Below are 27,985 nucleotides of genomic sequence, written 5' to 3'. Positions count from 1 at the left end.
CCATCATCAAAGACACAGTACATACCTGTGGAGGTACCTGTGAGAAAGCGAAGAGAAAGAAATTATGTACTCTTTAGTCATAACATTCAACAGTGATACAAACTTCTAGTCACCTACAGCTCCATTTTAACTAGAGAGAATAATCACCTGCTTTGAACCTTGTTAAGACAGCAGATACGTTTTAGATCAGTGATTCCCAAACTTTGACCCTTCAGATATTTTGGACTGTAACTCTCAGGATTCCTATTGGCCAAGTTGGCTGGCGCTCCAGGGAGTTGAAATCCAAAATACCTGGAGGACCTAAGTTTGGTAACCACTGTTCTAGATGAAGAGGTCCTTCACTCTTTGGGCCTTTATGCCCAGATTTGTAAATCTGAGAAATGTGCAAGCGCCAATGCAAAATGGCTGGTATGGAGACAGGTCTAGTGCCAAAATGGCTGCCATGAGGATACTGGTTACAAAAAATAGTTTGTCAAAGGCAGAGGGCAGAGGTTGGGTTTCAGTATCAAATATAGGCCACATGATTAAGCCCACACAGGACAACAAGAAATCAATTTTATGGAAGGGAAACTAGTAGCCAACAATCTAAGTTCAAGGCGATGGTGGGGTAATACCTCTGAAATTTAGAACCACTTCTTCCTTTGTGCCCAGTTTCCTACTCCAACAGAAAATCAATTTCCCCAAATTATTTTTAAATAAATTCTTTTAAAATTAATGCATTCCTCTAAATTATAGTGATCACTTCTTCAATCAGTTCATCTTCTGTTTCTGCTAACACCACTTACTTTCACACTTTCTCTCAAATCTCTTGGAGAGTATCTGTGGCAGCCAGATACTCCCCACTCTTTCACTTTATAAGATAGCCTGTACAGTGCTGGCACAAAATATCTTTATCCCCCACTTTCTCTTCCTGGCTCCCCCTCTACCACCTGCCCTGAATCCCTGGATCACTATCAACACATTTTTTCAGGCTGCTGGGAGAACTGCAAAACAATACTAGCTGAAAGACCAGTCACAACACTATCTTAATTTCCAAGGAGTATCTTTACCTACCTAGTTAAAATGTTGCAAGAGAGAGAAATGGGAGAACCGTACTACATGAGAACCCATTTTTATACCATTTTCAAGATGGGAAATTCTGCATAGAAATGACAATAATGGATTTGTGGCCGATCAACAAATAGTAATGTTTGTTGCTTGGGGTGATTCAATCACATACGCTCATCACTTAAGAGACTTTGGACACCATGTGCAATAAGAAAGTGGGAGATATAAATATTTTGTCTGTTGTGTCTGTCAAGGATACATGACAGGCATGTATTTTGGGAGATGCAAATACATAGTAAGATGGGGGTGGCTTTACATTTTGTCCCTCTATCACTCAAGTTGTTGATTAGGAAGCTAATGATCTTTTGAGTAGATGTTTCCTCTAAGAAGAAATTAGCTCATTATGCCATGTCTTGGTTTGTAAAGCAGAAAACAAGAAAAGCAAGCTTACCTCATAGATGGCAAAGCCTATGGTATGCATATCCTCTCCCATCTTCCGTTGCTTCCGGCGGTGTTTCTGAATCAGTCCAGCCAGGAAAGTGCAACCCTTCTCAGGATCATCAGGATCTTCATCTTCCTCCTCAAGTTTAATCAAATATTGTGGGTTCATCCAAAATGTATCTGACAAAAGATGCAAGCAAACTACCATGAGCTTACAGTGATTCACCTCTTTCTGATGACTGCAATCAATCCTGGCTTGCAAAAATACAATCCTTCAATCTGAGATTGAGCTGCCCATTTGCCTAATTTTACAGCGTGCCCGCACCATACGCAAGCATGCCATATACAGCTTTAACCTTAGGCAGAAGGTTAAGTTGCCAGGGGATGAATGATGCGCGTGCCCGTGGCATGTGCCGAACACGGAAGCGCTCCCCCATTGCAACCAATGGGGTTTGAGTTTACATGTTTTTCCCCATATGCTGGGGGATCCGAAACGGATCCCTGCATATGGAGAGGGCCCACTCTATGTCTGCAATAAGCCTGGGGTTTGTTTTTTCCACAAATTGAGGTTTTGAATCACTAGTGAAGGTAGCAATAGCAATAGTAGCAATAGCAACTTTATTTATATACCACTTTATACCACACTAAGCAGTCTCTAAGCAATTTACAATGTATATGTTAATTGCCCCCAACAAGTTGGTTATTCATTTTAGCAACCTTGGAAGGATGCTAGGCAGAGTTGACCCTGAGCCCCTGGCTCTGACTGAACTCACAACCTTGCAGTTTGTGAGTGGCTGCAGTACTGGCATTTAACCACTGCACCATCAGGCAAAGTTATAAATGTTGTTGTTGTTGTGTGCCTTCAAGTTATTTCTGATTTATGGAGATCTTAAGGTGAAGCTATCACAGGGTTTTCTGGTGCTGAGTGTGTGTGAAACCAGGGGAAACCTGGTTAATTGGAAAAGTAAGAAGCAATACACAATTGCAGATTATTTCAGTGGTGCCGAATGTGTTTCAGTGAAGGCAGCATATGATGAAATAAAATGGCTACACAACTGACTTATGGATTTTGGGATAACACAGCCCAAACCAATGATTTTGATGTAAGATAACCAAAGCTGCCTCAAGATTTTTCAAAGCAAGAAGCCACTCACAAAGAATATTGACATTGCTTTCCACAAAGTGCAAGAGATGTGTCAAAATGAACTTGTTCAGTTAGAATACTGCAACACTGAAGTGATGATTGCTGATATTCTTACTAAACCTCTACCAAAAGGTTGTTTCTAGAGACTATGAGAAGGGATGAAGGTGACTGACATTTAACTTTCCTGTTAAAGTTAGCCAAAATCCTCAGTGGTGTGGGGGGATAGAGATTTACCCACAAGGGATCTACTGCTGTGAGAGATTATTGTTGTAAGGCAAAGTATTTGGGGAGGCTTTGTCTTCAGTGGGGTACTAAGAACTATTAGTTTCACAAAAACTTCTGTTCCTGGTGGAAATAAAACTGGTTTGTTGATATAGATTAACACACCATCCTCCTTGGCAGCATGGCTGTCATGATAATGAGCACTTGCAGTTCAAAAATTACCACTACTCTATTGTGAAGGTCTATGGAGCCATGAATTACCAAATCCAAATTTAGTGTAGGGATTAGCCCATAAAATCAGCGAGTGCCATCTTTCTAAACAAAACAGTAATGGTGTACACCTTTAAAAATACTTCATTCTAGCTTTTTTATATATAAGCAAAATTCAGACATAGCCATATTAGTCTGGAAAATCAGTAAGCAAAGGGACCTTCTACCACCTTTGAGACCAACTGAAAGAAAGAAGCTGGTAGCATGAGATTTCATAGACTTTAGTCTACTTCCTCAGATGCATGGGGTGGAGTGTAAGGTCCAGGAACACACCTATATAAGCAGGCTGTGGGAGAGAATGTTCATAGAAAATATAAAACTTTGTGAGTGTGGAGATGAGGTAACAAATACGGTTTTAACTATGGTTGTTGGGGAACAATGGAAGGAAGAAGGATGTTGCCTAAAGCCAAGATGAACAGATAACCATATGAATGAGTACTGGAATGTAGTGTGGGAAGACTGGAAAGAGAGACAGCAGAATTGGAATGTATCTACAAACTGCAATCCAACAACAGGGGATTGAACAGAGACAATGGTTTCCTGGCACACTACAAATACAGTTGGCCTTCCTTATGCACAATTTTTTTATTCACGGATTCAACCATCCATGGTTTGAAAATACTATATATATTCCAAAAAGCAAACCTTGATTTTGCCATTTTATATAAGGGACACCATTTTACTACATTTAGTGGAACTTGAACATCCATGGATTTTGGTATCTATGGGGGTGGTGGTCCTGGAACCAAACTCCAGGGGATACCAAGGGCCCAGTGTATTATAGCATTGGTTAATGCCCCAGCATCACGAGGGTGCTCATAGCCAGTTTATCACATCTCCTTTCTGGTTCCCACACTACCACCTGGTACACATCGCTAGGACGCAACGTCTTGGTGGCGATAGTAGGGCTTGGGACCGTGCACTAACCGCATGGTCCCATACCATGTCATAGTAAAATATCAAACTCTATATAATTCTTTTTGTCAGTTGTTTGAAACATACTAGGGAAAAGTCTTCTCTGTAAATGGAGGTGATAAAAATGACTTACCAGGATAATTTCTGCATCCACCAGCAGTGGATCCTTTTCTCCAGTTCCCATCCATCAAATTTAGGCTCCACTTCTTGTACTTCCCACTGGTCAGAGTGTCTGGAGTCAAGTTGCAGATCTCAAGACGTGAGTAATGCCTCAAAAAATCATCAAATGACATCCTGTGGAATAAAGTCACAAAGCAGTCCTATTCAGAAAGACCTTGAGATGACTCTCACACATCAGCTAGTCTGACACCAATTAAACTAGGGATGGAGAATTTGCCACACTGACACCCCAACCCACTGAAAGCTGCACTTGGACCACTGACAAAATTCAGTGGCAACCCCATCCTCACTTAAATACAAAGCACTTCTACTTTTGAACAAGCCACACAGGGAACTTTGAAACTGGCTAGTACTACTAAAGAGACTTTTAGGAATGCTAAGGTTCAGTACAAGGTTCATCCTCCCCATACATCTTGTGGAGATGCTTGTTTTTAAGGGGTTTCTGCTAAGATTTTGGGGGTGCATTGTCAACTTAAAGGGAAAAGTGATGCTTTCTTGCTGTTGTGGGAAAATGCTGAGATGTAGTCCGTAGCCCAAAGGCTATGTGGAAGAAAAAACTGGGGTGTTCAAAGGCTATGTATTGTTCATCTTTGAATCAAACAAAGAACAACCAATGAATCTTTAAGACTGCAAGCTGACTCAGCAACTTATAGCATTAGTTTGTAAATATGCCCTTAACATGGCAAAGAGTATTTTTTATATCACTTATCTGAAACTTTTCTCCAATAGGATATTTTACTGAGATAAGAAATTTCTTTTGGCTCCCCATCCAGTAAGTTCCTCCACAGGTCTATGCAATTCTGTGTTTTGTGCTTTTTAAAATAAAAAATGAGCCTAGATATCCATGATACAACTTGATGGTCAGATGCATGTTTCTGACATTTAAGTATTATAGATGAAACAGTGAGGTGATTCTCCTTGATAGTTTGTCCTTACCAAAATTCTCCATCTTCATGTTTCTTGGTTAGTCTGTCCTTCACTTTAGGATCAACATTATTCCAGCTTGGACAACTAAAAATATAGAAGTTATATAAAGTTAAGTTATAGCAAAATTTAGATCATTGTGCAAAGCCTAAGTCATTAGACCTTAATGCCCACAATTCAAAAGGCCTCTAGAACATAAGTGTGAAGTGTTCTGCATAATGACAATGAGTTGTTGTTTGTCCACTCTACACTGTGATGGAAACCATTAAATTAGTCTTAGTAAATCAGGGAAATGGCATGAGAAATAATAACATACATCTAACACAGAGAGATATGAATGGAACAAGAACTGTTTAGATTTGTGCACTGCAATCTTGGAAACCTATTAAATGACTGGAAATATGAAAAGCAGCATAGCTGATAACTCAACTACATAGGAGGAATATCTGAGGCAACTCAGTATATGCAGCACTGGAAAAAGGAGATTAAGGGTGTTATAATATCAGAAGGAGGAAGGGTTTTGTTCATCCCTTTTATTGAGAACAAGACAAAGATCAATAGCTTTTAGAGAAAGGGTAATATAATCAAACACATATAAAAAAGGGACTCACACAAACACCAATAAAAAGAAACTTATATAAATAGACAGTAAGTGACACCATTTAAAGGAATCTTGGGTAATGCAAACAAAGAATGAAACATTACCACAAGGCTCCCAAAAGAGGTACAGTTTTGATTATATACAGATAAATTTTGAAATGACAATGGAGCTTAATTGCAGACAAAAATCCTAAATACCATGGTTCTGTGAGGTGACAGGGGTTCTCGTGCAGATAGATAATTTACTGTATTAAATAAATTAGAAATGAAAAAAAGATAAATCCATACAGTGTGTTTCAGGCTCTCTCCACCTGTTGCTGTGCAGATGTGAAAATCAGAAACACACTTTTAAATATGCATGTAATCAGGTTGATAAATCAACTTCTGGCTATTTATATGAAACATTCAATCTTCCTGTACTTTTACATCACCTGTGGACAGATGCATTCTATCTGAAGCCTATTTTATGTACTCCAGCCATATTCTTCTGCAAGAGAAACTTACATATTTTGGAGTAATTTTTGCAGAATAGTCTTTTTATTAGTGCTAACAGGCATATCTCTCTTAGCCATGTCCTTCTCCTACATCCCATAAGTCATATTTTTCTGTCACTTTCCAAGTCAGTTCTTAAAGTGTTTTTAAGCATTTTGACTATAACTTTTTTTCAAGTTTTATTCAACTGTTACCACCAATCCTAGGCTTTCATATTTAAGTTACAGAAAAGCAACATGTAACATGATTTGCTTTTTAAACACAGCAATGAGTAAAGTCAACCTGTTACTGTTTAAAGTAAAAAGTAATGGAGCAAGTTATTATTAAAAAGTCATTTTTAAGCTCTCTGTGTGTTTTTGTGCAGACTGTTAGTGCTCCTCTAAGGAAGGACAGGGTACAATTAAAATGAAATCAATAAATATTTGTTTCACCCCAGGCATCTGGTGAAACTGACAAATTCAGAGAAAAGATTTCTCTAGTTTCCCTGCTTCAAAGTCATTTGGAGTACTAATGTTTAATTTAAAAACTTGATGAGGTACCAGTTAGCAAATTTGCTAGGCTCCTAGTGCAAGAGACAAACAAGACTTTCATCTTGCTTTATCTGATAAAAGAAAGGGCAGTCAGACAGTGTAGAAAGGAGGGTTAGACACAGACACCATCAACTGTAAACTAGTTGATTTTAATTGCATTCAGAGTAGCCAAATGGGGAAATATCTGCTTTCACAAACTGCTTGGAACAAGTATGACAACCTTTAAGGCAGAAAAAGCATACTCTGTGAACAGTAATAATTACAGGATAGATTCATAAGGGTTAGGAAATGTGTGAGAAAATCCACATGGTTATCTTCAAGGAAACCAGAGCAGTGGCTTCAATTTAAAGTTTTATAACTCATGATGCAAAGCTTTATACCAACTATTTCAGTTGTGTATTGTAAAAAGTGGAATGTTTGAAACTCACTTATCACTCCATTTTCCAGTCCATTCTACTTCTCCCCAGGGATTTCGGATTCTGATCAGTTTCTGCAGACTGCCTCGGAAACTGACCTAGTGTGATAAGGGAACAAAAACCAAGTCAATATGAGATCAAGCATCCTGGTCATCAAGGAAGGATATAGGATTCTTTAAAACTGTTTCCTTTTCTGCTTAAAAACAAGCAGTATGAAATGAAGGCCTAAATACCCTAAAGGCACCCGATCCAGTCTGATATGGGAAGCTAAGGAGGATCAGCCATGGTTAGTACTTGTATGGGAGCCCACCAATAACTATCAATTGCTATACACTATATATTGCAGAGAAATGAACTGAAAAACCACCTCTGAATATTCCTTGCTTGAGATAGTCTATGAAATTCATGGGGTTGCCAGACAACATGAAGGCAGGCACACATACACGCGAACTGAATACACATGTACTATTGAGTCACAGAATCATAGAGTTGGAAGAGACCACAAGGGGCATCCAGTCCAGCCCCCTCCCATGAAGGAACTCACAATCAAAGCACCCCTGACAGATGGCCATTTAGCCTCTGTTTAAAACATCCAAAGAAGGAGACTCCACCACACTCTGAGGGAGTGAGTTCCACTGTTGAACAGCTCTAACTGTCAGGAAGTTGTTGAGGTGGAATCTCTTTCCTTGGTGTTTGAATCCATTGCTCCATGTCCTAGTCGATGGAGCAGCAGAAAACAAGCTTGCTCCATCCTCAATATAACACTCCTTCAAATACCTAAACAGGGTTATCATATTAACCATCTTTTCTTCAGGCTAAACATCCCCAGCTCCCCAAGTCTCTCCTCACAGGGCAGGCTTCCAAACACTTCACCATTTTGGAAGTCCTCCTCTGGACATACTCCAGCTTATCAACATCATTTTTGAATTATGGTGCCCCGAGTTGGACACAATATTCCAGGTGAGGCCTGTCCAAAGCAGAATAGAGTTGCACTATTATCTTCCTTGATCTAGATGCTATACTTCTATTGATGCAAACAAGAATCGCATTGGCCTTCTTAGCTGCCACATTACACTGTTGATTCATGTTCACCTTGTGGTCTACTAGGACTCCTAGATCCCTTTCACATGTACTGTTGTTAAGCCAGATGTCTCCCTTCCTATATCTACTCATTTCATTTTTTTCTGCCTAAAGGCAGTACCTCACATTTCTTCTTATTGAAGTTTATTTTGTTAGTTTTGGCCCAGCTTTCTAATCTGTTAAAGTCATTTTGAATTTTGATCCTCTCCTCCTAATTTGGTGTCATCTGCAAATTTGATAATCATGCCCTCTGTTCTTTTGTCCAAGTCACTGATAAAAATGTTGAATAGCAATGGGCCCAGGACAGAACCTTGTGGCACCCCACTGGTCACTTTTCTCCAGGATGAAGAGGAGCCATTGCTGAGTACCCTTTGGGTTCAGCTGGTCAACCAGTTACTAATCCACCTAACAGTTGCATTGTGTATTTTACTAGCTTGTTTGAAAGAATATCATGGGGGACCTTGTCAAAGACCTTGCTGAAATCATACACACACACACACACACACACACACACACACAGACAGACAGATCAGATTAGGCATGACTTGTTTTGGAGAAACCCATGTTGACTTTTTGTGATTATGGCATTCCTTTCTAAATGTTCACATACTCTCTGTTTCATGAGCTGTTCTAAAATCTTTCCTGCTATTGATGTCAGACTAACTGGATGATAATTATTGGGATCCTCTTTTTTCCCTTTTTGAAGATGGGGACAATGTTTGCCCTCCTCCAGTCTGCTGGGACTTCTCCAGGAGTTTTGAAAGATTATTACCAATTGCTCTGAGACTACATCTGCCAGTTCTTTTAATACCCTTGGATGTTGTTCATCTGGTTTCGGAGACTTAAATTCATTTAGATTTGTTGGGGTTTGATGTTTGAATTTTTTGTGGACTAGAGCTTTTTACAAATTGGATTAGTAGTTGAATTAGGTACAAAATTTAGGAATAAAAGATGTTTTCAGCCCTTCTTCTACTACTCCTTGTTCCTAATTTATCAAAACATTCTGTGAATATGAGTTCCAAGGTTCCAAAGAGTGTCTAGGATGGTTTATTGTGGCTGCTTCAGTCCAGCTGTTCTAGTGCTGCCGATTCAGTATGGCTGGTTTAGTACAGTCCGCCCTTGGCTTACGCGGGGGATCCGTTCTGGACCCCCCCACATAAGCCAAATACTGTGCATGCTCAAACCCCATTCAAGTGAATGGGGCTCGTGCATGCGGCGGCGTAGCAGTGCACACGCACCATGGGCACGCGCCTCCATTCATCCAAATGGGAAGCGCTGCCCCGTGTGCCCCACGCAGCTTTCAGCGTATGCTGAAAGCCGTGTATGACGCGGGCGCACTGTTTGACCAACTGACTGTGGTTGTTTCAGTGTGGCCAAATGAGTGCAGCTTTTTCAGTGCTGATCAGAGTGACTTGGTGATAGCTGAAACAGCCACTTGTTTAAATTGCTGCACTGGCAGAGCAGTGTTGAATCATCCACTCCAATCAGTGCTGAAATGGCTGACATGCTGAAAGGGCAGCGTTGAATTGTCCACTGAGTTCTATTGGCCATGGTGAAACAGCCACAATCAATTGGCCATGCTAAACCAGCAGCACTCAATCGGCAGCACTGAAATACTTCAGCTGAAGTGGCCACAATCAATCAGCCATTATGAATCATCCGCTTCAGGACTGTATATACCAGTTTGTCTGAGTGTTAAAGACTAGTGTCAGAGGTTTGTGCCCTCTGGCTCCTCAATGAGGATGCAGGATATTAGGGACCACATTTTTCAGTGGTGATCATACAACACTGGAACTTCTTCTCCACTGAGATACATATGGCTTAATTGCTAATGAATTTTTCTTAAAAACTCTCTGAAAACAGTTTTACTCCATTCTATATCTGGGTGAACTGTGTTCCACTTGGGGAAACATTGTCCCTAATATTACCTCTATGACTGCCTCCATCATTAGCTCCAGTGTTATAGAGAGATAAATATTATATTGGGATGGGGCTTCAGCTTTCTAGCCAGCCATGATAACTAGAAGCATAGTCATCATCAGATTATTCTCTCTGAATACATACCACGGCAACTATTGAGACAGCATTGACAGAAATCAGCAGGGGTTTGTGGACTGAAAGAAATCAGTTTTATAGAACTCCCTAGAGAGAACTTTCAGGTCCATTCTTGGTTTAGCTCTCAATCAGAACAGCAGGTTTCTTTTCTGCCTGTTTACACTGGGAAATGCTAAAGCCAAAACATCTAAGGTCCACAGCAATCAAACCTATGCCAATTGCTCATTATTCTGACCAGCTTCGATGCAGCCTGCCAAGGACTCAGCTTTGTACAACAATTTAATCAAAAGGGCAGGGACGCTTCCAGTGCAATTACTCTGGGCCTATTCCAGAACTTGTTAGAATGAGCATTGAGAACCCATGGTTTGTAAACTCTCCTTCTTTTCAACTTCTGCCATACCTGTTACCTCCTTCATGGGCCAGAAAAATCATTTTTGCTCATTTTTCAGTGGAGTATTTATACCCTTTTAGAAATTTTACTGGCTTCTCTACTCCAGGGCTTATTTAATCCCTTATCTCTTCATAGTAGTGTCTTTTGGGAATTGGAAGTGGGATATAATTTATTTAATTAATTTAGTTAATTTCTACACATATAGATTTTCTTTGGCAGAACCCTTCAGTTTTGTTTTTTGTTCTTACATCTTCGTTTTTTGGCGTTAGGGACTTTTGTTGGTGCGCTAAATAGGCAAACAACTGTTATGAGGCTGTTTAGCCATAAGAGGGCAGCGCATCCAAACATTTCACAAAGGAACAGGACTCCCCATCCTTAGGAACAGAAGCATCACAACCGATTCACTGTGATATCATATGCTGGGCATGCAACATTTTCCCCATTCCCAACACGTTAGGTTACCTCTTCAGCACCTGTTACAGAGTATGCATGCCCTTTGACCAGTTTCTGTGTTGTCACTGCCTCCGTCTCAGCAGCGCTTGTGATCTGCAAAGACAAGGATTATCAGTACAAGATTCCATGGCAGACAAAATGATATAATCAGCAGTTCTAGAAACTAGGAAGTGAAATAACCATTGGATTTCTTATTTAATTAGTTTTAATCAATTTGCTGTAAAATAAAAGACAAATTGGCAGTCCTAAAAACTAAAATGATTGCCAAAGCTGACCCTACCATTAGGCAGAGTGAGGCAAATGACTCAGCTGGCAGCTTCTGTGGGATGGGGTGATGGCAAAAACCTGCCCCTATTGTCCTCCCCCAGCTTGAGCTAGCCTCCTGTGCACGCAAAGTTATCTCTAATGTGGTGGAGGATTCTGTCCTGTCAGATTCTCTTCTGTCTTGACTTCTGACAGTCAAATACTTCATGTATATAGCATTGATGCCTCTGGAGTATTATTGTAAGCATGCTTGCAGCAGAAAATGCAAGTAAAAAAAAAGTGTCAGATAATATTACAGAGACCATACTTTCCAGGTGTAATTCAAAGTGCTGGTATAAAGCGCTATAATATGATTTAGGTCCAGGCTATGAGGCAAATAAAAAGATGATCTAAGCAATAAGCAGACAAGCTATATAAAAGAGAATAAAAATTAACAACACATGGAATAAAAAACCATATGAAGATGAACCCCAGATCCTGGACAGCACAGTAGAAGCTGCAATAAGAGATATTAAGAAAAATAAATCACCAGGAACAGATGATATTCCAATAGAAATGCTACAACCCACAAAGACTGAATCAACTCTAGTGATAACTAAAATATGCCAATATGGAAAACAAAAAGGTAGTCAACAGACAGAAAACAATCAGTATACATCCCAATCCACAAAAAAAGAAGACACAAAAGACTGCAGCAATTATAGGAACACAGCATTAATTTCCCACACAAGCAAAATTCTGCTGAAAATTCTGCAGTCATATATGGAGAGAGAAATCACATAGGTGCAAGCAAGGTTCAGAAAAGGAAGAGGCACTAGGGACTACACTGCAAACATATGATGGCTAATGAAGCACATTAGGAATTCCAGAAGAAAATCAGCATGTGCTTTATAGACTATAGCAAAGTCTTTGACTGCATAGATCATGAAAAGCTACAGAAAACTCTTAAAGACATGAGAGTGCCATTATATTTGACAGTCCTAATGAGAAATCTGTACTTAAAACAACAAGCTACTATTAGAACAGAACTTGGAGAAACAGAATGAATCAGCTTTTGATTCAATTGACAGAAAGCTATTATGGAGAAAACTGCAGGAGCTATCTATAGATAAAAGGTTGTTAACATTGGCAGGATCTACATCGCCAAAATGGGTTGTGGTGGCAGTGATTCTAGGGTTAGGGAGCGCGCACCTGAATTTACAGGACCTAGGCAGAGCAGTGTTGGATAGGGAGGCTTGGAGATGTTCCATTGACAGGATGGACATGAGTCGAGGCCAACTCAAGGGCAGTTTACAACAACAACCGCTGGTGAGGGGTTCCATGGCTGGTAGCTGCAATGCTTTCATCCACAAACTTACAATCTCTTTATTCAACACTTTATTCAAATTTAGATGTTTTGTAAGTGAATTGTAGAGTTCAAAGATTATATAGTTTGAATCAGGGCACCCAAATCTGGAGACACATTAGGGAACTAGCCCCACCCTTCATTGCAAGAAGTTCCCTCATAAAGGCTATAAACAACAAGATTAACTTTTTGGGCAAACTTGCTCTAGGAAGTCAGGCTGCATTCATTTTCTGATAGGGATTAGTTTTAGCCCTGATTTGTGCCACTGTAATTTGGAAATGTTTGAGTGGTGAACCAAAGTTGAGTTCTTCACAGCTTGTCCCTCCCTTTCTGTAAATAACAAAATAACACACTAACACACACACTTTCAGACTTAACTGTAGTCTACTCCCACACCAATAACAGCATATCCTTCTGCAACTTATAGTGACCCCTTTAATTTCATTGGGTTTTCTTAAGCAAGGAATATTCATAGGCAGTTTTTCTAGTTCCTTTCTCTTAAACATAGCCTACAGCACCTGGTATTCCTTGGCAGACTCCCATCCAAACACTAATCAGGTCTTGTTAACGTCCAAGATCAGATGGGATCTGGTGCCTTTAGGGTATTTGGGAAGCCTATACATACTGTCTTCCGAATACTTTTCATCTATTAGGCCTTGAGTTTCTGCTGACAAATTCATTTCAATAGCAAACCTCTGGTCTGGGCTACCTCTGTTCTTTTCAGACAGGAACTAATTCATCAATGTCAAGCCTGAAATCCATACAGGGTTTATATTTACAAGCCATTAAGACAAGAGGGACTTCTGCAACACTTGTGTGCTGAACTTCTGTTATATGTAGCTTTGCTTGCAGGTTTCAACAACCACAATTTATGTGTATATTGCTTCAACCACAATTTGAACAGAGCACAGCTTATATAGGTCACTTTTGGGAGCTACAGTTCTCAGAATCTCTGAGGGAGCGTGGCTACTTGCCATGGTGTTGGAGAGGGTTCTAGACATTTATGTCTCAAACAATAAATTTACATGCTCTGGAACAGGTTGCTAGATCTGAAGAGGGAAAATTTCAGCCTCATTTCTTCAATGCATGAGGAAATTATGTATGCTAGCAGCCGCCCTGTGATTTCCAAAACAGGTATGCCCTGACCATACTTGCAGAGCCAGAGGCTACAACATGAAACACATAGGGTATTTTCAAGTGGTGCATGTCTGTGTATATGCTAAACCTCTCTCTGCCTTCCAATCACTCCCCTATGGCTGGAATCTGTTCCTAGATCCCATCTTCACACAATTTTTATCAGGTGGGCAACAATATGGAAGTGAACTTGGCTAGAAGAAATGCTGCTAGAGATGGAAGAAGTCTCTTCTCTATAAGAAGAAAAAGTGGCAAGGAAGTGTTAGCAGACCTCCATCACACATTCCCAGGGTCCCTGTTAGTTGTAAACTGCATCCTGCACCTCCATCTTTAAATGGAACTGGATAGCCCCATGTTTAAAGATACAGATCTAAGGCTGAAACAGCTGCAAACCTAACTTATAAATCTGTTTCAAGGATAAAATTGGGGGGAAAGGGGAGGCATATATGCCATACTGAGCTCCTTGTAGGAAGGAAGGACAAAAATGTATAGCACTGTATATGTTTATGATGCTGATGATAAAACTTAGTTTGTTTATACCATCTTTTAAATGATTATACTGTATTTGTAATCATTCTGTCACCATTTATGGTGTCTCCATTTGATGAAATCTGAGGAACAACAAGGGATGTAGGTTTGTGAAGAGCTGTTATTTCCATAAAGTGAATAAGGATGCTTTCTTGCTTACTAACCCCATGCATTCAGCACAGAGTATATTGAGGTGGGGGACATAGGACCCTTCAGCTGCTGTTGGATTTTAATTCTCAGCCCTAAGTGGGCCCTAGCCAGCACAATCAATGATGAAGGATTATGGGACTTGCAGCAACATCTGGATGGCCATACATCCCCCTCTTCTAGTGTACACAGGTGTCCATGTCAAGGATACTGTATTGCCTGTAGTTGTACTTTGGGATTTCCAATGATTTTCTTTTTCTAGACTGTAGCTAATAATATATCACACAGATGGGGATTTAGAATCCATTCAGTATCACAAGGTATTCAAAAAGTAAAAGGAAACAGCGCAGTTGTATTCTGAAAGAAGAATTGTGTTTAGATCTATCTCTTGATGAAAAAAAGCAAAGTATCTTGGGACATGAGCTCTTGTGGCTAGAATGTTTGTACAGAGCCATCTGTATCCATTTTTATCAGCTACTTTACTGAGGTTTTGTGAGCAGGATTACAAAGAGGTATGGCTGGCATCATTTTAGCAACATATGCTGGCACAACACTGGCATATATCTTTTAATGGTCACTGCAGAGGGAAGAATTCACTATTACAGTACATCCTTCCTGTTATCACATCCACTCCCTCAAAATTCACCTTCTCTCGTGATAACTCAATTCATGATAACTCATAACTCTGTTTCATGATAACTCAAACTAGTTTGCCTCTTTTGCATTAACACATTAGAGAAAATATAAATCAGACTCAGTTAGTCTGAGCAGTGCACAGGTCACAGGCTGATCAAAGCAAAAGGACCTTCTGGGTGCAGAGTCTTCTGAGGGTGTCGTAATTCCCCTTCCTCCAACTTGTGCTGGCCTGTGTGACCAGCCTGGAGGCAAAACAGGCCACAAATGAGGAAAAGGTGTTGGAAACCTTCCTCCCCCTCTTCACAGTGCAGGGAGAACTGCTAAAAAGGCCCTCATGGTATAAAGCTCTTGCTTAGAACTTCAAGCAGCCATGCAGTCATCAAGAAAGGCTAGGGGAAAGCATGTCCAGCTATGTCCCTATAGTTGGACACACATTGACATCATCTACTGAGACCTCCATAAGACCACCAGGAGATCCTGGAGGATGTTTTTAATACTGGGATTTAGTCTGATGCTTCTGGGCAACTGTAGCCTTTTTCAGTCACTAAAAGACCCTGGGGAGAGGGCCCAGGAGGAAAATCAGTCCTGCGAGAGGGAAGATAGAATTCTACTTGGATTGAATCTTATCTTCTCATGCAGGATCTCAGATAATATATTCATATACTGTACTAACCAATAGCAACTGCCTTTGATTACTCAGCAAGTGCTGTCACCCAGCCCTCTACACCATAATTATTTGAAGGGCTACATACTGCACAGCAGAGGTACGGAAAAAACAGATATCTCTCACACTTTTTTGACAGGTATGGTTGGACTGGCCTATAAGAGATGGGTACAAAGCTGTACCAGCCCCTCCTATAAATGGGACAAGGCTATGTGTTTTTCAGCTTTTTATGGATAGTTTATCTGCACTAGCAGGAGTAGAATTCTGCGCAAAAATGCAGTTACCTAACTAAAGCTAACTGCCATCTTGCTCTGTATTGCAAAGAACCCTGACAGCAACCTAGAAAACAGCAGTAACTTACATCAATAGAACATCCAAGGAGGGAACCTTTTTGAAGAGCTTTTTGGATGATTCTGAACAAGTTTGGTGGAGGTTTCCGCAGCTCATACCACTCCGCAATTCCACCAGTGAAGTCCTCAAAGCCCTCAGTAGTGCTTCCTCCAGAGAGAGCCTCATATGATCCATTCACCCTAGAAAAAGTGCAATTGTGATATTAATATTTCACCTTTCTCTGAGCATAGGAGAGAAAAACATATTAAAAGCAGTAGTCAATCACATGGGTGTCACTAGAAGGGTGCAGACCACACCAGGAGACATCCTAAAAAAAAAAAAAGGAAAAAAAAGGGGAGGGTGACACAATGAGTTACCACACCAGATAACACCACCCCTAGTAACACCACTAGTTAATGATACATATCTGGGCTGTTCTTTATTCCTTCAAGAATTGGGGAAGTGGCCTGCTCTAGATGGGGTTATATTCCCTCTGAAAGAACAGGCACAGAGCTTGAGACCCTTGCTAGAATGGGCTCTGTCATTGGTAGCCCAGGTGGATTCTATGGCTAGGAGTGCCTAGGGTCAGCTTCAAGGGGTCCACCAGCTCCAGCCTTTCCTGTAAAGGGGTAACCTGACCACAGCAGTTCCTGCACTGGTAACTTTCCACTTAGATTATTGTAATGTGCTCTATGTATGTATTTTCCCTGGAAAATGATTAACCATCCATTATGAAGCCTTGCCCTCCCTCCAGTCCATCTGTCTTGGTCCAGGCCTTGGAGGTAGAGAGGAACTGCTGGACCTCTTACCCTTTCCCTCCACTACTCCCTTCTCCTTCTGTGTCGTGTCTTTTTAGATTGTAAGCCCGAGGGCAGGGAATCGTCTAACTAAAAGATTGTATGTACAGCGCTGTGTAAATTTACAGCGCTTCATAAATAAAGGTTAATAATAATAATAATAATAATAATAATAATAATATAAATGACCCAGAAGTTACAGTTTATATAAAATTCAACAGCTGGCCAGAACATTTTATAGTTTTAAAGGCACTGGCTGCCAATAGGCTCCCAATCTGAATTCAAGGTGCTTGTGACAAAATGTAAATCCTTAAATGACTTGGGCGCTTGCTACCTGATAAAGCTCCTCTCTCTTTATGTGGTCTGCCAGAATGGCTCTCTGTGTCCCACTAGTAAGGAGCAACAAAATGTGGGAGTACATGTGTCTTTCTCTGTTAGTGTGCCCATTGTGGAATTACCTCCACTAAGAGGCCAGATTGACACCAACACTATCTTCATTCAAATGTCACATTAAAATATGTTTTTTTATTAAGGTCTTGGAAAGGATCTGATTATTTTACCCAATTTGCACATGATTTTAAACTCTTCTAACTTATTTTAAATTGTTATGTTTTTAAAATGTTTTAGAGTATTTAAACCATTCTTACTGATTTAAATTTTAAATTGTTTTAAATTAATTGTATTATACACCATCCTGAGATCTTTTAATACAGGGCAGTGATTTTCCTCCTGCCTCAGCCAGTGGGAGAGCCTGAGCCCCCCTAGTCTCAGACAGACCTTTCTTGTTTTCTACCCTTCTGTATCTGTGTACTTTCAGCTGGATTGATCAGTATCTCAGAGGAGTCTTCCCTGTTTCTGACCTTCTAAAACTCGAATATCAACAACAATGTCTTCTCTTTTTCTGCTTGTTTTCCTGCTTCAGAACCTTAATAGCACTGCCACAGAGTGCCCTCTCCTGTCTTCCAGAGAATTGAATGTAATTTTAAAATAATTTTAAGGGGGTGGGAAAAAACCTGAAAACATACATCGGTTTGCTCAATTCTGTACTAGCAACCCTGAAGAGATTTCTTACCCTCTTTCTTCTCCATCTTAGGAATCTTAGAAGCAGAGCCTCACACAGGGAGGGCACTGCCATGAGGCCAATGAGACAATCATCTCAGGTGCTGGCATGCTGGGACTGGCAAATTCACCACCTTCCCCTGCCCTGGCATGGCCCCTGGTGCTTGCTCTTCCCATCCCCAAGAAAGTTGCTGATGTTGCCCACTCTCTCCACTGCTCCAGAAAGAGGAGAGTATTACCCTAAATGTGTGGGACTTGTAGAACCTCCACTGACAGTAATAGCCTATCTTTAGTTAGTTTGGGGAAATACTTGGCTTGGCTTGACTTGGCTTTGCAGGGATGGACAACAACTAGAAACACTCTGTCAAATTTTGACATATCTGGTATGATGTCCCAATGAATTATGTCTGCTACAGAGACACAGAGGCAGAAAAACATATTCCAGCTGTTTTGGACTACAGCTCTCCAAATCCCTAACCACATGCCATACTGGCTAATGCTTATTGGAGCTGGAGTCAAAAAGATCTGGAGGGCACCAAGTTTCCAATCTTGATGTAGCCTATGGTATGATCCATGAGGCAAACTACTGTGACTTGGTTGTTGAATGGCTTCATTTTACACTTTATTCTATAGTTTTGTTCTTGGATTTTCCTGGTTTGTGTAATTCAACTGCAACTTTAAAAAAACCTTATTCTGTCGTGTGTGTGTGTGTGTGTGTGTGTGTGTGTGTGTGTGTGTTCTTCTACATCACAAACTGAGGCCACAAGTCAGACATAAGCCTCTTTTTCATCAGGCTCTCTAATGCTCTTCTATAGCCCTTATCACATGTTAAACTGGAACTCCAATCCAGAGCCAATCCGAATTGAAGGGGGAGCAGAGTCAATTTGAATCCAAGGGAATTCACGTGATGAATTATCACATGTGAAGAATGAAACTGTAGTCATTCCTGAGTCAAAGTGGAGTGAGTGCACATTAAATTATCACACTGGTACATACCATGCCTATTCAACAATTCAAATTGGCACCCTTGCACATGATCAATGGGGCTCTGAACGCATCGAAACATTTTATGCTTCCAGGGTGAAGAAGGGAGCCACTTCCTGGCTCCTGTTTCATGTGAATGCAACTCTCACATGAATTGTTCTTGTCACCTCTCCCCCTAGCCCCAGAACGCCCCTCCTGTCATCAATCTCCACAGCCCCAGATCGCCCCCTCCATTGCACCCAGTCCCATCTCAACGCTATAGAATTCTGGGAGTTGGAGTTCCTGTCACTTCTCCCTCCAGCCCCAGATCGCCCCCTCTATTGCTCCCATCTCTCCTCCCAGCCCCAGATCGCCCCTTCCATTGCTCCTGCCTCCCTCCCCAGCCCTAGATCGCCCCCTCTATTGCTCCCATCTCTCCTCCAGCCTCTGATCGCCCCCTCCATTGTCAGCTACATCCAGACATGCCCTTGGTTCCTGAAGAAACACCGGAAGCAAATAAGCCTGAAGGCAGGGAACCGTCTAAGTAAAAATAATAATTGTAAGCCGCTCTGATAGCCATTAGGGCTGAAGGGCGGGGTATAAAAACCATAAATAAATAAATAAAGCAAAATTGCAGCGCCGCATCATGGGAAATTTGCCACCTTGGAGGTTTGGGGGTGTGTGTGTACCAGGACGGAAGCAAAGTTGCATTCCACACCAGACCAATTCGGATTGAAATCGAAGTGAGCTTGGAAACAATTTTTGTGAATTCACTTGTTACTGAATTCACAAAAATGAGAAGTCACTTCGAATTGACTGTGGATCTGCCTCAAAACGACCCCCCATAGAAAGCAATCACGTGTGATAATACATCATGTTTTAATGTGAATTCGCATGGTTGGACCAGGAGTGACTCCGGATCTGAGCTGCAAAACCCCTCGTGTGATAAGGGCCTATGACTCCTATCACCCCAGCTGTTCATTCACCCCTAACTGCCACTGACTGTAACATTGAAATATGAGGTTTCTAAACCTCATATTTGTGGCTAGACTACCCCAAATAAACACATTTTGGCAATTGGTACTTGAACAAATTTCACTGATTACCAACCAAGAAGTAAAATTATATCCAGAAATGCTTTTGTTATCAATATATGTAGACACAAACTCAAATTTGAAACATAAAAACCTCATAGAATTCCTCATTACAGCAGTCCGTGTAGAAATTGCCAGATGCTGGAAAACACGGGAGGTATCTTTAGATATGTGGTGGGAAAACCTATGGGACCCGTGGCTACTTGATAAACGGTCTGACAGAATGGCAAGTTATGCAGGACAAGCAAAATCAGGACCTTTAATAGACAAATGGTTCCCACTCATTGACTTCATAAACCAAAACAGAAACAAGAGAAGACAACCTCCATCTCATCTGAACCTTTGGTTGGGCATTCTGGACTAGATTTACACAAAGACAGCACTGTACTTTAAAATGACCACGTACACTGAACAGAACCCAAGAAGGAGACCCGCAACACAATTCAAAGCTGTGAGATAAATGGTTTTATTTTGCTTTGTTGAGGTATATTTTGTATATAGTTGTTTACTTATAATATTTTTTTTAAAAAAATGTTAAAAAAGAGAAGCCTCATATTTGACAGTTACAGTCAGTGACAGTAGGGCTGAATGAAAAGCATGAGCAGTGCCTAATCACACTCCAGTGAGAGTGGGATTGGAAGGTTTAGGATGATTCTGTGATGCATTTCCTTTTTTATTTCAAACATTTATATTGGGATGGCAACACATAGCCCATGGTTGCATTGCCATTTCACAGCTCTTACCACCACCATCAATAACAACATGCTGCCAACAGGAAAAACCTGCTTGTGAAAATGTATAGTAAAGTACAATAACTGCTTAACAACCAAAATTTGATGATGGTGGGAGAATGTGGCTGGGGAGGGGATTTCAGTGCTGGGGCGGGGAATGGTGGTTTCCAATGCCCCACAGCTATTTGCTCCATGAAATAATGATGTATAGTTCCATACGGGTACCTGTATCTTTTGCTTTGTGGGACAAATAGTTTCAGGGGAAATTCTAATCAAGAAAGCAGCATGCAGGGGAAGACTGACATTCCTAATCCCTATGTAGAAAGATCTTGTAGCACCTTTGAGACTGTTCAAAGGCTTTCCTACAGCTGCTAAACAAACAAGAAGTCCTGTTTGTGGTTCTTCTGCATTATTGCTTTTTGCATTGCAATGTTCCTTGTCTATTTTCACCACTTTGACCACCCACAGTCAGCTTCCCTTGTTAAAATGTTGAGAGGCACTCAATAGGCTGCTGTTATGTTTATAGCTAGATAATAATCTATATTATAAAACCATTTTATTATTCTGACTACTTCAGTAGTTCTTGTTTTAATTTGGAGCAAAGATGGCAATGTCAAAACCAAACCAAACTAACAAATAAATCCACAAAGCTACTTTATATTGTATTAAGTAGAGTAATTTTAATGTCTCCACTTACTTGGCATAGGCCTTCTCCAACAGAGCACTCCAGAACTCAGTCCCCTCTGCTGAGTGAACAAAAAGAAGTTCCCCATTTTTGGTTGGTAGCCTGTCATCAACAACCACATCTGTCCACTCGCCATATTGCCAAAACTGAAAGGGGGAAAAAAAAAGAAAACAATCCCATCTATAATAAATTAATTGTATTGGAGATATACTCTTAACTACAGTAAAAAGTTGGAAATGCCCAATTCTGAAGCAATTTGGGTAACTTTATATTTCAAGAGTACTTGAGTTAGGTTTTTAGAGAGATTTTTTTCTGCATCTCATAAGCATGCCACCTTACTCATAGGGTAAAAAAAGCAGTTTAGATAAGACCATGAGAGCAATAGTTAATTAATCCATTAATTTATCATTTTGTTAGAATTTCCATCAACATAGCCATTTTTATAGATTTCAAGTGTCATATTCCCACATTTTAATGAATTAGTTATTTTAGGCAATCATAGTTTGTTAGGGGATGATGTTAGGGGCTGTCCCTCTGCCAGATACAATAAGGCAGCAGACCTTAGAAGAATTATATGATTCAGGAAGTGCATCATTTGGCTTTGTGCTGGATTTTTGTTCTAAGCTGCAAGACAATAGAAAAGAAGCAGGAAAATGGAACAGAGGTGTGTGTGTACATGCGGGGGAAGGCTAACAAACAGAATGTGTGGTGTGTCAGTGCAACTGCTGGGGTCCAACAACCACTATCAGCAACTCAAACGAGTCCTGGGGTTAAATCAGACCTTTGTAGCAGAGCTAGCAATTTTAGAAGCAGAACCGTGGCTCCAAAAACAATTGAGATAACAGCAACTGGATGTCTTCCAGGAACTGAAGCAATGCAGGAACCTTCAGGGACACTCAGCAAAGCGATGCAAGACTTCTACTGATAAACCACCAGAGAAGCAAAGTCTCCCGAAGTGCTCTTTATTCGCAGTGGTATAATACAAATACAGATCTCCAAAACTCCAAACCATACCAAACCAACTCCTACTACAAACCCACAAGCTATCACTTGCAACCCCTGGGTTTATATAGACTCCAGACCATGTGGTCTCCCAAACCCAGTGAGTTTCTGTGTGTAACCATGACAAATGTCCCCTGTGCAATCCAGACACATGGTCCCTATACAGACAGGCCAAAATAAAGCTGCTTCGGGTCACATTGGAGGTATACCTCTTATATGATGCATGCATACTAAGAGTGTGGAAGTTGCGCAAAAGCTGTGCTTTAGTCCTTGGGACTGGATCGTGCCTTTGGCGCAGCTTCCGGACTCGTAGTACGCATGCATCATGTAAACAGCATACCTCCAAAGTGACCCGAAGCAGCTTTATTTCGGCCTGTCTGTATGGGGCCATGGTTTCATCATCCATGGCTACGTGCACCTAGACACTAAAGTGTCCTTGAGCCAATGAGCATCAGCTGTGCTAATCAACCTTGTCCTTCTGCTGAATGCTCATGGCCAAACACACACACATCAAGCATTTCCCTCTGTGCTGTGTTTTAACCCTTCAAATCCCTGACATGGTGAAGGGTGTTTGCTTAGCAAAAATCCTCAGGCTGTCATGCTTCTTTCAGAATGTCAGGGCTTTTATTACTGAAGGATTGTGCCCCCCTTTATGGCCCAGTATGGAAGTTGTTCAAATCTTTCTGCATGGCGGGGGGGGGGGGGATTGCAGCCTTTTGCACTTCCCTTCTTCTAATATCACCAATTGTTTTCTGATTTTGAAATAAATCAATAATAAAGGATAATAAATGATTTCTATATTATTATATTGAATGAGCTGTAGCAAACGCCTTAGTACTCCTTCAGTGTGGGCACTTCTTACCTACCTCTCTGCACCAGTCCCACTTTTCTCTTCTCTTGTCCCCTGCTTCATTGGGTCACATGCTTTGAGTGATTTGATTTGGAACTATTAAATCCATTCTTCTTCTTAGGTGACAAGAAGGTGGATAAAGAGGAAGTTTCAGAACTTGGCCACAGAGGATCCTTTCAACTTGCTAAGTCACCTTTGGCATAGGAATAGTACCTCCAGGCAAATGTGCAGCTTGGAAATTATCACAGGCCACCAATCAATCAATCAATCAATCAATCACTGCCTTCAGCATTTTTTCACTTCAGATAGAGTTTATACATTTTACCAGGAACCGTAGCCAGGATTTTAGGAAGGGGGGGGGGGCCAGACTAAGTGCCCCCATTATAATGGGGCTTGGGTGTGGCGGCGCCGCAGCCCACCCCATTCCTTTTTCTAAGGGGAGGGGGGGGGGTCCGGACCCCAAGATCTCCCCCCCCTGGCTACGTCCCTGATTTTATGAATATAAATGAATACCTCAGCTTGCTTGCAATTCTTGTCCCAGAAAGAGAAGCCCTTGTACTTATTTTAAAGATCTCAGAACTACTGGTAGTTAAAACAACTAGTTACTCATAATGATTTTTTCAACAGTAAGTACCTAATTATTAATCATAAACAATAATTGTATAAATTTTCAGGAATAACAATAAGGGCAACCTTGGGTTCTACATAAGGAGAAAGGCAGGATATTTGTTTGAGAGGGCCTTATTCTGCACATTCTAACAATGTTTGCATCTGCAAAAGAGAGAAAGCAAGCGTCTGTAGTACCTGGAAATGGAAGATCCCTGCATATCTGTCCTGGAAGCTTTGATCACTGGGAACAACTCTAGCCAAAATTTCTTCATTTAGTGTGAGGGAAGCAATGGCAGCCAGAAGCCAGCAGTCTCCTATTGAAACAAGAACAAACAAAATCTTTCTCCATTAGTCTTTCATACTAGTAAATAAATAACCAGATGGAAATGGTTCACTTTTAAGACTCACCAATGCCTATAGGAAGCATTAAGACAAGTCCAGGCCAGACTAGGAACCTAAATATCCTGAAGACACCAAATCCTATGTGGTCTTGGAAGCTACACAGGCTTAGGGTTGATTAGTAGCTGGGAGGCCACCAGGGAATATCAGGTGCTGGGGCTGCCTTTCAATGGCAAACCACCTCTGAATAGTTATTATCTAAGAAAACGCTATGAACCTCATGAGGTTTGCTTAAGTCTATAGGTGACTGGAAGGCACATATACATGTGCGCACACACTGAAAGGCCAGAGTAATCCTATATTATCATTTCACAGGAAGAGATATAATGCTACCGAAACACCAGCAGAGTAGCAGCTGAAAAGGCTGCTTAGTGAGTATTGCCTCCCTTCCGACAGAGTTCCAGTCAAGAGCCATTCACACACAGAGGGAGCCAATGAAACTGCAGTGATGGGAAATGCTTACAACATATAACCTGCATCACCACACACACACCAACATTGCCACAGCATCCTGAAGTCACCTGCTCTAGTGGTATATCCAGCAAAATCTTAGTATCCTTCTGGTCCCATGTGATTCAATTAAATAATTCTACTCCTGAATACAGCATGCACTCCACACTCAGAGACAAAAATCACTGGATTGAGACACTTGAGTTTACTTTCCTGTGCCCAGCTGCTTAGACAAGAGGAGTTATTTGCTATGCTGTCAACTTTCGTGCAAATTGTACTTCATGCCGGGAGTGGAATGTTGTTTGTGCTCCAGGGCATGTATGCAGTGATTTGAACTGGCTGAGGCCAGAGACAAATAATGTAATAATATGCCAAGCCATATTTCATGGCTGCAAACAATGCTACTTCACTGTAATTTTCTTTTCCTTTCTTTTAATAGAAACTATAGATTAACCTATTCAATGTTTTCTTTGTGTACAACAAAAAGTATTTTTTGCACCTTAACACAGGTCGCATGTTGTTAGAGATCAAGTATGAAAGAGAAGGTGAGCTGCAGATTGTGGTATACAGAAAACATGTATTGTTATGTGACCTTGAGTCATTTCTGACTTATGGTGACCCTAATGCAAACCTATCACTGTGTTTTCTTGGCAGTGTTTGTTCAGAGGTAGTCTGCCAGTACCTTTTTCTGAGGTGGAGAGAATGTGACCTCCCAAGATCACCCAGTGAGTTTCCATGGACAAATGCTGAATTGAACTCTGGTCTCTCAGGATCCTAGTCCAACACTCAAATAGTGCAGCTCAGCATAAGAAAACAAGAACCAATTCCTGTTCAGGATCAGGACACTGTTGATGCCTCAGAAAGAGGTAGGATAGTTGAATTATACTAAAATTGTCAGTTTGTAGCTCACTATGGCTATATCCTTTTTTTTATATGCCTTCAAGTAGTTTCTGACTTATGGCAACCTTAAGGTGAACCTATCATGAGGTTTTCTTAGCACGATTTGTTTGGGTGTGTGTGTGTGTGTGCCATTGCCATCTTCTGAAGCTGAGAGAGTGTGACTTGTCCAAGGCCACCCAGTGGGTTTCTATGTTCTAGCTGGGATTCGAACCCTGTTCTCCAGAGTCATAGTCCAACATTCAAACCACTACATCAGGCTAGCTCTCACCCTTGTAATATTGCCTGACGTCTTCACTAGACTGCTTTTCTGCTTACTCCTGAGTCCAGGCACACATTTTCCTTTGAACTGTTCCTGCTTCTCTTGTCTTACTGCATAGTAATTCAGTCTTTCTGGGAGGGAATGATGGAAAATTAGCCCAAATGCTCAGAGATATCATGGGAACAAGAAAATAGATGATTCCATTGAACTGGAAATATGTTAATGCTAGTTCTTTTCTGTAGGCCAAGACTGGAAGCCCCTCAGGAGATCCCTAATTTCACTTGGCACACCAAATTAAAATAAAAATCAGCATATTGTTTGGCTCATCTGCCTTAGAACACCCAATGCTGCCAGAAAACATGGAGGTCTTTATTTCTTTATTTATTTCTTTATTTTGGAATTCAGCCTTTCTCCTGATATATGGGACACAAGGTGGTTTACAATATGGATTAAAATAAAGTATTATTAAAAATCTAATAATATAAAATTAATACTTTAATTAATCAATTTTAAAAAGCCATTAAACAAACCATCTTGTCAGAACATTAATTTAAAACACATTTAAAACCTAATCAGAAGATAAAAACACCCCTTTGTCTCACTAACGGCTAAATAAAAAGGTCTTTGCCTGTCAACAAAAAGGGAGCAAAGAACCAAGCCCCTTGCGGGAGGGAATTCCACAAATTTGGATAGAGGAACCACACCGGGAAAGGGAATTAATGTTGTTCCCACTTATTCATTCTCTGAAGAACTTGTACTTGAAATAACAATATCATTTGGCCCATCCAAATGGCTCCTTCATTCAGCCACCTCAAAACAATATACACTAGAGGTAGGAGGGCCAAGTTTCCTGTATTAATTCTGAAGCATCTTTTTCTCAAGCTGGAAGTGACCTACTACTTTTTCAGGACAGATCATGCACACTCATTTGTAGCTTATCATACACACATACCCAAACTGTAATATGGTTATATCAATGTGTATATTTCATTGATACATGGTTAGTGAAATATTCCTATAAATCTCATTGGTGAGTCATTGTAGCCAAGGAAAGGAAACAATGGTTATGACACAAAGGAAGTATATTCAATATTTATATATATTTTTTCAAAGGCTGTTGCCATGGTATCACAGCAATGACCTTTAATATAATCTGGTGTTCTCCCTCTAAATTTTGATGGCTGATTTGCATAATAAAAAAGTCACGTATGCTTTTTTTAAAATTACACTGTGTTGCCATGCTGTGAGTCTCTGTCATTTTACTCACCGATCTTGTTTGTAGCTGTAATATTTTTAAGTGGCGCTGGGTAGGGGGAGAAGGGAATTGATAAGACCACTGCTGTTAAGAATATATACATTCATTTCCCCCTGTATCCTACTGTGGGCTTTGAAGTGGAACAGTCTAATGCACATACTGATCGAAGCAGCTGAGCTTTTATCCATTGCATCTATTGATTTTCTTTTTAAAAAACAATCTCTAGTTTGCTCTCAAGTGCAGCTTCTTTTGCTCTTTCTAATATGGTGTTTACAGTAATCTGTAGATTTTCCTGCAAATGCTAGGTGGCATCAAGGCCAGGATTTACAATGTCTGCCGAAGGCCAAGCGTAACTTGAAGTAGCTGTGGAGACAACTGAAATTGCAAGGATTAAAACAGCATTCCCAGGATTCTTTACTTCCCTTAACCAAAGGGCAACCAACCTCCTCTCTGGTTACTACACACTCATCGGTCCCAGTACAAACCTCCTTGGTTCAACCACAGCAGGAAGGCAAGCTTATGATTTCCGCACATGTGCAACCTGAAGGTGCTGTGAAATGATGCCAGCTTAGTGGAATGGGAACAATAACTGCACTTAATGAAAACTAAAGCCTGGGAAATCCCACATTTAGAGATGTTTCCCAAACAATTGATTGACATTTGTCCCAGCAAAACTTCCAGCTTACTTTTCTTTATTGGAATATTGCTGGTTGGCTGGACCAAA

General features: G+C 40.7%; 1 protein-coding gene across 2 annotated transcripts in view; it reads right to left on the bottom strand.

Annotated features, from left to right (window-relative positions):
* CAPN2 (calpain 2) overlaps nucleotides 1-27,985 on the bottom strand; it is a 60,532-nt gene that overhangs the window by 19,699 nt on the left and 12,848 nt on the right. For both annotated transcript variants that reach the window (XM_042445623.1, XM_042445624.1), the window contains exons 3-11: nucleotides 24,194-24,312; nucleotides 21,550-21,683; nucleotides 16,240-16,408; nucleotides 11,170-11,253; nucleotides 7,194-7,279; nucleotides 5,156-5,230; nucleotides 4,173-4,333; nucleotides 1,499-1,668; nucleotides 26-37 (exon numbers count right to left, since the gene is read on the bottom strand). In XM_042445623.1, the coding sequence (XP_042301557.1) occupies nucleotides 26-37; nucleotides 1,499-1,668; nucleotides 4,173-4,333; nucleotides 5,156-5,230; nucleotides 7,194-7,279; nucleotides 11,170-11,253; nucleotides 16,240-16,408; nucleotides 21,550-21,683; nucleotides 24,194-24,312 (1,010 nt within the window). The remainder of the gene's footprint in view (nucleotides 1-25; nucleotides 38-1,498; nucleotides 1,669-4,172; nucleotides 4,334-5,155; nucleotides 5,231-7,193; nucleotides 7,280-11,169; nucleotides 11,254-16,239; nucleotides 16,409-21,549; nucleotides 21,684-24,193; nucleotides 24,313-27,985) is intronic.

This window comes from Sceloporus undulatus, chromosome 1 (assembly GCF_019175285.1).
Source record: "Sceloporus undulatus isolate JIND9_A2432 ecotype Alabama chromosome 1, SceUnd_v1.1, whole genome shotgun sequence".
NCBI lineage: Eukaryota > Metazoa > Chordata > Lepidosauria > Squamata > Phrynosomatidae > Sceloporus > Sceloporus undulatus.
This window is presented reverse-complemented; position numbering and strand designations above follow the sequence as displayed.